General features: G+C 47.8%; 1 protein-coding gene across 2 annotated transcripts in view; it reads right to left on the bottom strand.

Moving 5' to 3' along the window:
- Positions 1–14,415, bottom strand: part of LOC118394047 (citron rho-interacting kinase-like) — a 128,766-nt gene that overhangs the window by 4,517 nt on the left and 109,834 nt on the right. For both annotated transcript variants that reach the window (XM_052461404.1, XM_052461403.1), the window contains one exon: positions 1,313–1,393. In XM_052461404.1, coding sequence (XP_052317364.1) covers positions 1,313–1,393 — 81 coding nt within the window. The remainder of the gene's footprint in view (positions 1–1,312; positions 1,394–14,415) is intronic.

The raw sequence follows: 14,415 nt of genomic DNA on the forward strand, positions 1-14,415 counted from the left end.
TGTAGTAACTAAAAAAGTGTTAAACAGATTCTTCAAAGTAGCCCCTCTCTGCCTTGATGACAGCTACAGTTGAAGTCGGAAGTTTACATACACTTAGATTGAAGTCATTCAAACTCGTTTTTCAACCACTCCACACATTTCTTGTTAACAAACTATAGTTTTGGCAAGTCGGTTAGGACATCTACTTTGTGCTTGACACAAGTAATTTTTCCAACAATTGTTTACAGATGATTTCACTTATAATTTACTGTATCACAATTCCAGTGGGTCAGAAGTTTACATACACTAAGTTGACTGTTCCTTAAAACAGCTTGGAAAATTCCAGAAAATGGTGTCATGGCTTTAAAAGGTTCTGACAGGCTAATTGACCACATTTGAGAGGTGGAGGTGTACCTGTGGATGTATTTCAAGGCCTAACTTCAAACTCAGTGCCTCTTTGCTTGACATCATGGGAAAATCAAAAGAAATCAGCCAAGATCTCAGAAATAAATTGTAGACCTCCACAAGTCTGGTTCATCCTTAGGAGCAATTTCCAAAAACCTGAAAGTACCACGTTCATCTGTACAAACAATACTACGCAAGTATAAACACCATGGGACCACGCAGCCGTCATACCGCTCAGGAAGGAGACGTGTTCCGTCTCCTGGAGATTAACATACTTTGGTGAGAAAAGTACAAATCAATCTCAGAACATGACCATCGTTATGTTTGGAGGAAAAAGGGGGAGGCTTGCAAGCCGAAGAACACCATCCCAACAGTGAAGCACGGGGTTGGCAGCATCATGTTGTGGGGTTGCTTTGCTGCAGGAGGGACTGGGGCACTTCACAAAATAGATGGCATCATGAGGTAGGAAAATTAAGTGGATATATTGAAGCAATATCTCATGACATCAGTCAGGAAGTTAAAGCTTGGTCGCAAATGGGTCTTATGGACAATGACCCCAAGCATACTTCCAAAGTTGTGGCAAAATGGCTTAATGACAACAAAGTCAAGGTATTGGAGTGGCCATCACAAAGCCCTGACCTCAATCCTATAGACATTTTGTGGGCAGAACTGAAAAAGCGTGTGCGAGCAAGGAGGCCTACAAACCTGGTTACTACATGATTCCATATGTTATTTCATAGTTTTGATGTCTTCACTATTATTCTCCAATGTAGAAAATAGTAAAAATAAAGAAAAATCATGGAATGACTAGATGTGTCCAAACTTTTGACTGTTACTGTGTGTTAACAACACAGGGAAAAAACAAATCTACCGATAACACTCAATGGCTGGTTGGCTGTTGCCCAATATATGCTTGCCATTATATTACCTGGTCTGTGAGGGGGAGAGTACAGTTGATGTCAAGTCTGTCATCACCCTCCAGCTTCAGCAGAGAGTTCCCCAGCAGTTTCTGATGGACGGGGGAGAAAAACAGAGGTCAGGAGGCTTAGCTTCAGTCAAGTCGGGAATCAGTCACGGTTTGTATAGGAACAGAGAGAGAGGGGGTCTATGTGCAGGTAGGTTGGGGTGGAGACAGTGTATTAAAGAGAGACAGTGTATTCTGTCAGAGTGAACAGGGGGTAGAGAGACAGTGTATTCTGGCAGAGTGAACACAGGGTATAGAGACAGTGTATCCTGGCAGAGTGAACAGGGGGTAGAGAGACAGTGTATTCTGGCAGAGTGAACAGGGGGTAGAGAGACAGTGTATTCTTGCAGAGTGAACAGGGGATAGAGAGACAGTGTATTCTGGCAGAGTGAACAGGGGCAGAGAGACAGTGTATTCTGGCAGAGTGAACAGGGGGCAGAGAGACAGTGTATTCTGTCAGAGTGAACAGGGGTAGAGAGACAGTGTATCCTGGCAGAGTGAACAGGGGGTAGAGAGACAGTGTATTCTGGCAGAGTGAACAGGGGGCAGAGAGACAGTGTATTCTGGCAGAGTGAACAGGGGGTTGAGAGACAGTGTATTCTGGCAGAGTGAACAGGGGGTAGAGAGACAGTGTATTCTGGCAGAGTGAACAGGGGGTAGAGAGACAGTGTATTCTGGCAGAGTGAACACAGGGTAGAGAGACAGTGTATTCTGGCAGAGTGAACACAGGGTAGAGAGATAGTGTATTCTAGCAGAATGAACACAGGGTAGAGAGACAGTGTATTCTGGCAGAGTGAACAGGGGGTATAGAGACAGTGTATCCTGGCAGAGTGAACAGGGGTAGAGAGACAGTGTATTCTGGCAGAGTGAACAGAGGGTAGAGAGACAGTGTATTCTGGCAGAGTGAACAGGAGGCAGAGAGACAGTGTATTCTGGCAGAGTGAACAGGGGTAGAGAGACAGTGTATTCTGGCAGAGTGAACAGGGGATAGAGAGACAGTGTATTCTGGCAGAGTGAACAGGGGCAGAGAGACTGTGTATTCTGGCAGAGTGAACAGGAGGCAGAGAGACTGTGTATTCTGGCAGAGTGAACAGGGGGTAGAGAGACAGTGTATTCTGGCAGAGTGAACAGGGGGTAGAGAGACAGTGTATTCTGGAAGAGTGAACAGGGGCAGAGAGACAGTGTATTCTGGCAGAGTGAACAGGAGGCAGAGAGACAGTGTATTCTGGCAGAGTGAACAGGGGGTAGAGAGACAGTGTATTCTGGCAGAGTGAACAGGAGGCAGAGAGACAGTGTATTCTGGTAGAGTGAACAGGGGGTAGAGAGACAGTGTATTCTGGCAGAGTGAACAGGAGGCAGAGAGACAGTGTATTCTGGTAGAGTGAACAGGAGGCAGAGAGACAGTGTATTCTGGCAGAGTGAACAGGGGGTAGAGAGACAGTGTATTCTGACAGAGTGAACAGGGGGTAGAGAGACAGGGTATTCTGGCAGAGTGAACAGGGGGAAGAGAGACAGTGTATTCTGGCAGAGTGAACAGGGGGTAGAGAGACAGTGTATTCTGGCAGAGTGAACAGGGGATAGAGAGACAGTGTATTCTGGTAGAGTGAACAGGGGGCAGAGAGACAGTGTATTCTGGTAGAGTGAACAGGGGCAGAGAGACAGTGTATTCTGGTAGAGTGAACAGGGGGCAGAGAGACAGTGTATTCTGGCAGAGTGAACAGGGGATAGAGAGACAGTGTATTCTGGTAGAGTGAACAGGGGGCAGAGAGACAGTGTATTCTGGCAGAGTGAACAGGGGGTATAGAGAGACAGTGTATTCTGGCAGAGTGAACAGGGGGTAGAGAGACAGTGTATTCTGGTAGAGTGAACAGGGGCAGAGAGACAGTGTATTCTGGTAGAGTGAACAGGGGGCAGAGAGACAGTGTATTCTGGCAGAGTGAACAGGGGGTAGAGAGACAGTGTATTCTGGCAGAGTGGACAGGAGGCAGAGAGACAGTGTATTCTGGAAGAGTGAACAGGGGGTAGAGAGACAGTGTATTCTGGCAGAGTGAACAGGGGATAGAGAGACAGTGTATCCTGGCAGAGTGAACACAGGGTAGAGAGATAGTGTATTCTGGCAGAGTGAACACAGGGTAGAGAGATAGTGTATTCTGGCAGAGTAAACACAGGGTAGAGAGATAGTGTATTCTGGCAGAGTGAACAGGGGGTATAGAGACAGTGTATCCTGGCAGAGTGAACAGGGGATAGAGAGACAGTGTATTCTGTCAGAGTGAACAGGGGTAGGGAGACAGTGTATCCTGGCAGAGTGAACAGGGGGTAGAGAGACAGTGTATTCTGTCAGAGTGAACAGGGGTAGAGAGACAGTGTATCCTGGCAGAGTGAACAGGGGGTAGAGAGACAGTGTATTCTGGTAGAGTGAACAGGGGGTAGAGAGACAGTGTATTCTGGTAGAGTGAACAGGGGGCAGAGAGACAGTGTATCCTGGAAGAGTGAACACAGGGTAGAGAGACAGTGTATTCTGGTAGAGTGAACAGGGGGTAGAGAGACAGTGTATTCTGGCAGAGTGAACACAGGGTAGAGAGATAGTGTATTCTGGCAGAGTGAACACAGGGTAGAGAGATAGTGTATTCTGGCAGAGTGAACACAGGGTAGAGAGAAAGTGTATTCTGGCAGAGTGAACACAGGGTAGAGAGACAGTGTATTCTGGCAGAGTGAACACAGGGTAGAGAGATAGTGTATTCTGGCAGAGTGAACACAGGGTAGAGAGATAGTGTATTCTGGCAGAGTGAACAGGGGTAGAGAGACAGTGTATTCTGGCAGAGTGAACAGGGGTAGAGAGATAGAGTATTCTGGCAGAGTGAACACAGGGTAGAGAGACAGTGTATTCTGGCAGAGTGAACACAGGGTGTATTCTGAGAGAACAGGGGTGTATTCTGAGATAGTGTATTCTGGCAGAGTGAACACAGGGTAGAGAGACAGTGTATTCTGGCAGAGTGAACACAGGGTAGAGAGATAGTGTATTCTGGCAGAGTGAACAGGGGTAGAGAGAGTGTATTCTTGCAGAGTGAACACAGGGTATAGAGACAGTGTATTCTGGCAGAGTGAACACAGGGTAGAGAGATAGTGTATTCTGGCAGAGTGAACACAGGGTAGAGAGACAGTGTATTCTGGCAGAGTGAACACAGGGTAGAGAGATAGTGTATTCTGGCAGAGTGAACACAGGGTAGAGAGACAGTGTATTCTGGCAGAGTGAACACAGGGTATAGAGACAGTGTATCCTGGCAGAGTGAACAGGGGTAGAGAGACAGTGTATTCTGGCAGAGTGAACAGAGGGTAGAGAGACAGTGTATTCTGGCAGAGTGAACAGGGGATAGAGAGACAGTGTATTCTGGCAGAGTGAACAGGGGCAGAGAGACAGTGTATTCTGGCAGAGTGAACAGGGGCAGAGAACAGTGTATTCTGTCAGAGTGAACAGGGGTAGAGAGACAGTGTATTCCTGGCAGAGTGAACAGGGGTTAGAGAGACAGTGTATTCTGGCAGAGTGAACAGGGGCAGAGAGACAGTGTATTCTGGCAGAGTGAACAGGGGGTAGAGAGACAGTGTATTCTGGCAGAGTGAACAGGGGTAGAGAGACAGTGTATTCTGGCAGAGTGAACAGGAGGCAGAGAGACAGTGTATTCTGGCAGAGTGAACAGGAGGCAGAGAGACAGTGTATTCTGGCAGAGTGAACAGGGGTAGAGAGACAGTGTATTCTGACAGAGTGAACAGGGGTAGAGAGACAGTGTATTCTGGCAGAGTGAACAGGGGCAAGAGAGACAGTGTATTCTGGCAGAGTGAACAGGGGTAGAGAGACAGTGTATTCTGGCAGAGTGAACAGGGGTAGAGAGACAGTGTATTCTGGTAGAGTGAACAGGGGATAGAGAGACAGTGTATTCTGGCAGAGTGAACAGGGGGCAGAGAGACAGTGTATTCTGGCAGAGTGAACAGGGGGTATAGAGAGACAGTGTATTCTGGCAGAGTGAACAGGGGGTAGAGAGACAGTGTATTCTGGCAGAGTGAACAGGGGCAGAGAGACAGTGTATTCTGGCAGAGTGAACAGGGGGTAGAGAGACAGTGTATTCTGGCAGAGTGAACAGGGGGTAGAGAGACAGTGTATTCTGGCAGAGTGACAGGAGGCAGAGAGACAGTGTATTCTGGAAGAGTGAACAGGGGTAGAGAGACAGTGTATTCTGGCAGAGTGAACAGGGGATAGAGAGACAGTGTATCCTGGCAGAGTGAACACAGGGTAGAGAGATAGTGTATTCTGGCAGAGTGAACACAGGGTAGAGAGACAGTGTATTCTGGCAGAGTAAACACAGGGTAGAGAGATAGTGTATTCTGGCAGAGTGAACAGGGGGTATAGAGACAGTGTATCCTGGCAGAGTGAACAGGGGATAGAGAGACAGTGTATTCTGTCAGAGTGAACAGGGGTAGGAGACAGTGTATCCTGGCAGAGTGAACAGGGGGTAGAGAGACAGTGTATTCTGTCAGAGTGAACAGGGGTAGAGAGACAGTGTATCCTGGCAGAGTGAACAGGGGTAGAGAGACAGTGTATTCTGGTAGAGTGAACAGGGGTAGAGAGACAGTGTATTCTGGTAGAGTGAACAGGGGGCAGAGAGACAGTGTATCCTGGAAGAGTGAACACAGGGTAGAGAGACAGTGTATTCTGGCAGAGTGAACAGGGGTAGAGAGACAGTGTATTCTGGCAGAGTGAACACAGGGTAGAGAGATAGTGTATTCTGGCAGAGTGAACACAGGGTAGAGAGATAGTGTATTCTGGCAGAGTGAACACAGGGTAGAGAGAAAGTGTATTCTGGCAGAGTGAACACAGGGTAGAGAGATAGTGTATTCTGGCAGAGTGAACACAGGGTAGAGAGATAGTGTATTCTGGCAGAGTGAACAGGGGTAGAGAGACAGTGTATTCTGGCAGAGTGAACAGGGGGTAGAGAGATAGAGTATTCTGGCAGAGTGAACACAGGGTAGAGAGACAGTGTATTCTGGCAGAGTGAACACAGGGTAGAGAGATAGTGTATTCTGGCAGAGTGAACAGAGGGTAGAGAGATAGTGTATTCTGGCAGAGTGAACACAGGGTAGAGAGACAGTGTATTCTGGCAGAGTGAACACAGGGTAGAGAGATAGTGTATTCTGGCAGAGTGAACACAGGGTAGAGAGACAGTGTATTCTGGCAGAGTGAACACAGGGTAGAGAGACAGTGTATTCTGGCAGAGTGAACACAGGGTAGAGAGATAGTGTATTCTGGCAGAGTGAACAGGGGTAGAGAGATAGTGTATTCTGGCAGAGTGAACACAGGGTATAGAGACAGTGTATTCTGGCAGAGTGAACACAGGGTATAGAGACAGTGTATTCTGGCAGAGTGAACACAGGGTAGAGAGACAGTGTATTCTGGCAGAGTGAACAGGGGGTAGAGAGATAGTGTATTCTGGCAGAGTGAACACAGGGTATAGAGACAGTGTATTCTGGCAGAGTGAACAGGGTAGAGAGACAGTGTATTCTGGCAGAGTGAACAGAGGGTAGAGAGACAGTGTATTCTGGCAGAGTGAACAGGGGATAGAGAGACAGTGTATTCTGGCAGAGTGAACAGGGTAGAGAGACAGTGTATTCTGGCAGAGTGAACAGGGGGCAGAGAGACAGTGTATTCTGGCAGAGTGAACAGGGGTAGAGAGACAGTGTATTCTGGCAGAGTGAACAGGGGTAGAGAGACAGTGTATTCTGGCAGAGTGAACAGGGGATAGAGAGACAGTGTATTCTGGCAGAGTGAACAGGGGCAGAGAGACAGTGTATTCTGGCAGAGTGAACAGGGGCAGAGAGACAGTGTATTCTGGCAGAGTGAACAGGGGTAGAGAGACAGTGTATCCTGGCAGAGTGAACAGGGGTTAGAGAGACAGTGTATTCTGGCAGAGTGAACAGGGGCAGAGAGACAGTGTATTCTGGCAGAGTGAACAGGGGTAGAGAGACAGTGTATTCTGGCAGAGTGAACAGGGGGTAGAGAGACAGTGTATTCTGGCAGAGTGAACAGGAGGCAGAGAGACAGTGTATTCTGGCAGAGTGAACAGGGGCAGAGAGACAGTGTATTCTGGCAGAGTGAACAGGGTAGAGAGACAGTGTATTCTGGCAGAGTGAACAGGGGGTAGAGAGACAGTGTATTCTGGCAGAGTGAACAGGGGGAAGAGAGACAGTGTATTCTGGCAGAGTGAACACAGGGTAGAGAGACAGTGTATTCTGGCAGAGTGAACACAGGGTAGAGAGACAGTGTATTCTGGCAGAGTGAACAGGGTAGAGAGACAGTGTATTCTGGCAGAGTGAACACAGGGTAGAGAGACAGTGTATTCTGGCAGAGTGAACACAGGGTAGAGAGACAGTGTATTCTGGCAGAGTGAACAGGGGGTAGAGAGACAGTGTATTCTGGCAGAGTGAACAGGGTAGAGAGACAGTGTATTCTGGCAGAGTGAACAGGGGGTAGAGAGACAGTGTATTCTGGCAGAGTGAACAGGGGTAGAGAGACAGTGTATTCTGGCAGAGTGAACAGGAGGCAGAGAGATAGTGTATTCTGGCAGAGTGAACAGGGGTAGAGAGACAGTGTATTCTGGCAGAGTGAACAGGGGTATAGAGACAGTGTATCCTGGCAGAGTGAACAGGGGGTAGAGAGACAGTGTATTCTGGCAGAGTGAACAGGGGTAGAGAGACAGTGTATTCTGGCAGAGTGAACAGGGGTAGAGAGACAGTGTATTCTGGCAGAGTGAACAGGGGCAGAGAGACAGTGTATTCTGGCAGAGTGAACAGGAGGCAGAGAGACAGTGTATTCTGGAGAGTGAACAGGGGTAGAGAGACAGTGTATTCTGGCAGAGTGAACAGGGGCAGAGAGACAGTGTATTCTGGCAGAGTGAACAGGGGTAGAGAGACAGTGTATTCTGGCAGAGTGAACAGGGGTAGAGAGACAGTGTATCCTGGCAGAGTGAACAGGGGTAGAGAGACAGTGTATTCTGGCAGAGTGAACAGGGGGCAGAGAGACAGTGTATTCTGGCAGAGTGAACAGGGGGTAGAGAGACAGTGTATTCTGGCAGAGTGAACAGGGGGTAGAGAGACAGTGTATTCTGGCAGAGTGAACAGGGGGTAGAGAGACAGTGTATTCTGGCAGAGTGAACACAGGGTAGAGAGACAGTGTATTCTGGCAGAGTGAACACAGGGTAGAGAGATAGTGTATTCTGGCAGAATGAACACAGGGTAGAGAGACAGTGTATTCTGGCAGAGTGAACAGGGGGTATAGAGACAGTGTATCCTGGCAGAGTGAACAGGGGTAGAGAGACAGTGTATTCTGGCAGAGTGAACAGGGGGTAGAGAGATAGAGTATTCTGGCAGAGTGAACACAGGGTAGAGAGACAGTGTATTCTGGCAGAGTGAACACAGGGTAGAGAGATAGTGTATTCTGGCAGAGTGAACACAGGGTAGAGAGACAGTGTATTCTGGCAGAGTGAACACAGGGTAGAGAGATAGTGTATTCTGGCAGAGTGAACACAGGGTAGAGAGATAGTGTATTCTGGCAGAGTGAACAGGGGTAGAGAGATAGTGTATTCTTGCAGAGTGAACACAGGGTATAGAGACAGTGTATTCTGGCAGAGTGAACACAGGGTAGAGAGATAGTGTATTCTGGCAGAGTGAACAGGGGGTAGAGAGATAGTGTATTCTTGCAGAGTGAACACAGGGTATAGAGACAGTGTATTCTGGCAGAGTGAACACAGGGTAGAGAGATAGTGTATTCTGGCAGAGTGAACACAGGGTAGAGAGACAGTGTATTCTGGCAGAGTGAACACAGGGTAGAGAGATAGTGTATTCTGGCAGAATGAACACAGGGTAGAGAGACAGTGTATTCTGGCAGAGTGAACAGGGGGTATAGAGACAGTGTATCCTGGCAGAGTGAACAGGGGTAGCGAGACAGTGTATTCTGGCAGAGTGAACAGAGGGTAGAGAGACAGTGTATTCTGCCAGAGTGAACAGGGGATAGAGAGACAGTGTATTCTGGCAGAGTGAACAGGGGCAGAGAGACAGTGTATTCTGGCAGAGTGAACAGGAGGCAGAGAGACAGTGTATTCTGGAAGAGTGAACAGGGGATAGAGAGACAGTGTATTCTGGCAGAGTGAACAGGGGCAGAGAGACAGTGTATTCTGGCAGAGTGAACAGGGGGCAGAGAGACAGTGTATTCTGTCAGAGTGAACAGGGGTAGAGAGACAGTGTATCCTGGCAGAGTGAACAGGGGTTAGAGAGACAGTGTATTCTGGCAGAGTGAACAGGGGCAGAGAGACAGTGTATTCTGGCAGAGTGAACAGGGGGTTGAGAGACAGTGTATTCTGGCAGAGTGAACAGGGGGTAGAGAGACAGTGTATTCTGGCAGAGTGAACAGGGGGTAGAGAGACAGTGTATTCTGGCAGAGTGAACACAGGGTAGAGAGACAGTGTATTCTGGCAGAGTGAACACAGGGTAGAGAGATAGTGTATTCTGGCAGAGTGAGCAGGGGGTAGAGAGACAGTGTATTCTGGCAGAGTGAACAGGGGTAGAGAGACAGTGTATTCTGGCAGAGTGAACACAGGGTAGAGAGACAGTGTATTCTGGTAGAGTGAACAGGGGGTAGAGAGACAGTGTATTCTGGAAGAGTGAACAGGGGGTAGAGAGACAGTGTATTCTGGCAGAGTGAACAGGGGTAGAGAGACAGTGTATTCTGGCAGAGTGAACACAGGGTAGAGAGACAGTGTATTCTGGCAGAGTGAACAGGGGTAGAGAGACAGTGTATTCTGGCAGAGTGAACACAGGGTAGAGAGATAGTGTATTCTGGCAGAGTGAACAGGGGGCAGAGAAACAGTGTATTCTGGCAGAGTGAACAGGGGGTAGAGAGACAGTGTATTCTGGTAGAGTGAACACAGGGTAGAGAGACAGTGTATTCTGGTAGAGTGAACAGGGGGTAGAGAGACAGTGTATTCTGGTAGAGTGAACAGGGGGTAGAGAGACAGTGTATTCTGGTAGAATGAACACAGGGTAGAGAGACCGTGTATTCTGGTAGAGTGAACAGGGGGTAGAGAGACAGTGTATTCTGGTAGAGTGAACAGGGGGTAGAGAGACAGTGTATTCTGGCAGAGTGAACACAGGGTAGAGAGACAGTGTATTCTGGTATAGTGAACACAGGGTAGAGAGACAGTGTATTCTGGCAGAGTGAACAGGGGTAGAGAGAGTGTATTCTGGCAGAGTGAACAGGGGTAGAGAGACAGTGTATTCTGGCAGAGTGAACACAGGGTATAGAGACAGTGTATTCTGGTATAGTGAACACAGGGTAGAGGGACAGTGTATTCTGGCAGAGTGAACACAGGGTAGAGAGACAGTGTATTCTGGCAGAGTGAACAGGGGTAGAGAGAGTGTATTCTGGCAGAGTGAACAGGGGTAGAGAGACAGTGTATTCTGGCAGAGTGAACAGGGGGCAGAGAGACAGTGTATTCTGGCAGAGTGAACAGGGGTAGAGAGACAGTCTATTCTGGCAGTGTGAACAGGGGGCAGAGAGACAGTGTATTCTGGCAGAGTGAACAGGGGGCAGAGAGACAGTGTATTCTGGCAGTGTGAACAGGGGGCAGAGAGATAGTGTATTCTGGCAGAGTGAACAGGGGGTAGAGAGACAGTGTATTCTGGCAGAGTGAACAGGGGGTAGAGAGACAGTGTATTCTGGCAGTGTGAACAGGGGGCAGAGAGACAGTGTATTCTGGCAGAGTGAACAGGGGTAGAGAGACAGTCTATTCTGGCAGTGTGAACAGGGGGCAGAGAGACAGTGTATTCTGGCAGAGTGAACAGGGGGCAGAGAGAAGCTACAGGGTGGGAGAAGTGAAAGTTGATGGTACTGCCAGACCACTTGTCCTGGCTACAGGAAGGCCTATCACAAGCATAGGTCTGGTTATATCCATGTAATAGGTTTGTGATGAGTCTATGTTCATTCATCTTGAAAGTTCCACACCTCGCAGAACATCAGACATCTAACATTTATGTGAATCAATATCCAGCAAAAAGACTACCAAATGATCTAATCACAATACATCTAAGCAAAGATATTAAACAAAACACAATCATGTCTGATAGTTGCCAGGTGCTATAACAGTCAGACAATCACAGTAAACACAACGTTGATATGAAAATAGAGGAAACAATAGTAAGGACTGTGGGAAAAACAGCGTGTGGTCACAGCAGGAAAGATGAACACACATTCAAGAAATTCTAATGTAGTACAGTAATTGAAAATGTATTGTGATTGTAATTTCATTGTAATTGTCTGTATTAAGTGGCTGTGTGTCTGGTATCAACAGGAAAGCAGATAACAGCAGCCTCGTTGGACTCTTTACCTGGACCAGAGGAGGCAGAACCATCTGTCTTTTGGACACAGCAGCCGATGTGCAGTGAAACCCCATAGAACGGGCAGAATAGAGCAAATCAACGAGACATTCCCACATACAGGGACATACAGTATGACATGATGAAAAAGCAACCAACAGGTGTGAGAGAAAGAGAGAGCGAAAGAGACAGAGAGAGAAGAAGAGGGACAATTAACGACACATTCAGTACAATAGACATCAGAGGTTGCTCACAAAACTTTACAACTGCAGTAAATTTACCACCTGATTTTTTTTTTAAACCACTACAAATCATTCATAAACATTTAATGGATGCATCATATTCATCACAAGTATGCTGTGTTAAAGAAAACAAGTGATGGTAATTGTAAATGCACTGTGGTGGTAAAGTATTATGGATAAACCCCATACAGTAACAAAAAAAAAAAATGTTTTAACCCTCGATGAGTCAGACCTGAGGCAGCTAGACAGAGCAAATACCTTAAAAACATTAGCCAAGGGAAACAAGGGCCTATCCACCTGGCAGCCCTGACATCAATGACAGATATTGGCTGAGGCTATTGTTAGGGTTGAACTGGGATGTAGACATGAAGCTAGGGTTAGAGTTAGGGTTGAACTGGGATGTAGACATGACGCTAGGGTTAGAGTTAGGGTTGAACTGGGATGTAGACATGAAGCTAGGGTTAGAGTTAGGGTTGAACTGGGATGTAGACATGAAGCTAGGGTTAGAGTTAGGGTTGTGCCTGGGGTTAGGGTTGAACTGGGATGTAGACATGAAGCTAGGGTTAGAGTTAGGGTTGTGCCTGGGGTTAGGGTTGAACTGGGATGTAGACATGACGCTAGGGTTAGAGTTAGGGTTGAACTGGGATGTAGACATGACGCTAGGGTTAGAGTTAGGGTTGTGCCTGGGGTGAGGGTTGAACTGGGATGTAGACATGACGCTAGGGTTAGAGTTAGGGTTGTGCCTGGGGTGAGGGTTGAACTGGGATGTAGACATGACGCTAGGGTTAGAGTTAGGGTTGAACTGGGATGTAGACATGACGCTAGGGTTAGAGTTAGGGTTGAACTGGGATGTAGACATGACGCTAGGGTTAGAGTTAGGGTTGAACTGGGATGTAGACATGAAGCTAGGGTTAGAGTTAGGGTTGAACTGGGATGTAGACATGAAGCTAGGGTTAGAGTTAGGGTTGTGCCCGGGGTTAGGGTTGAACTGGGATGTAGACATGACGCTAGGGTTAGAGTTAGGGTTGAACTGGGATGTAGACATGACGCTAGGGTTAGAGTTAGGGTTGAACTGGGATGTAGACATGACGCTAGGGTTAGAGTTAGGGTTGTGCCTGGGGTTAGGGTTGAACTGGGATGTAGACATGACGCTAGGGTTAGAGTTAGGGTTGAACTGGGATGTAGACATGAAGCTAGGGTTAGAGTTAGGGTTGAACTGGGATGTAGACATGACGCTAGGGTTGAACTGGGATGTAGACATGAAGCTAGGGTTAGAGTCAGGGTTGCACTGGGATGTAGACATGACGCTAGGGTTAGAGTTAGGGTTGAACTGGGATGTAGACATGAAGCTAGGGTTAGAGTTAGGGTTGTGCCTGGGGTTAGGGTTGAACTGGGATGTAGACATGACGCTATGGTTAGAGTTAGGGTTGTGCCTGGGGTGAGGGTTGAACTGGGATGTAGACATGACGCTAGGGTTAGAGTTAGGGTTGTTCCTGGGGTTAGGGTTGAACTGGGATGTAGACATGACGCTAGGGTTAGAGTTAGGGTTGAACTGGGATGTAGACATGAAGCTAGGGTTAGAGTTAGGGTTGAACTGGGATGTAGACATGACGCTAGGGTTGAACTGGGATGTAGACATGAAGCTAGGGTTAGAGTTAGGGTTGAACTGGGATGTAGACATGAAGCTAGGGTTAGAGTTAGGGTTGAACTGGGATGTAGACATGACGCTAGGGTTGAACTGGGATGTAGACATGAAGCTAGGGTTAGAGTCAGGGTTGCACTGGGATGTAGACATGACGCTAGGGTTAGAGTTAGGGTTGAACTGGGATGTAGACATGAAGCTAGGGTTAGAGTTAGGGTTGTGCCTGGGGTTAGGGTTGAACTGGGATGTAGACATGACGCTATGGTTAGAGTTAGGGTTGTGCCTGGGGTGAGGGTTGAACTGGGATGTAGACATGACGCTAGGGTTAGAGTTAGGGTTGTTCCTGGGGTTAGGGTTGAACTGGGATGTAGACATGACGCTAGGGTTAGAGTTAGGGTTGAACTGGGATGTAGACATGAAGCTAGGGTTAGAGTTAGGGTTGAACTGGGATGTAGACATGACGCTAGGGTTGAACTGGGATGTAGACATGAAGCTAGGGTTAGAGTTAGGGTTGAACTGGGATGTAGACATGAAGCTAGGGTTAGAGTTAGGGTTGAACTGGGATGTAGACATGACGCTAGGGTTGAACTGGGATGTAGACATGAAGCTAGGGTTAGAGTCAGGGTTGCACTGGGATGTAGACATGACGCTAGGGTTAGAGTTAGGGTTGAACTGGGATGTAGACATGAAGCTAGGGTTAGAGTTAGGGTTGTGCCTGGGGTTAGGGTTGAACTGGGATGTAGACATGAAGCTAGGGTTAGAGTTAG

This window comes from Oncorhynchus keta, chromosome 14, assembly GCF_023373465.1.
Source record: "Oncorhynchus keta strain PuntledgeMale-10-30-2019 chromosome 14, Oket_V2, whole genome shotgun sequence".
Taxonomy (NCBI): Eukaryota; Metazoa; Chordata; class Actinopteri; order Salmoniformes; family Salmonidae; genus Oncorhynchus; species Oncorhynchus keta.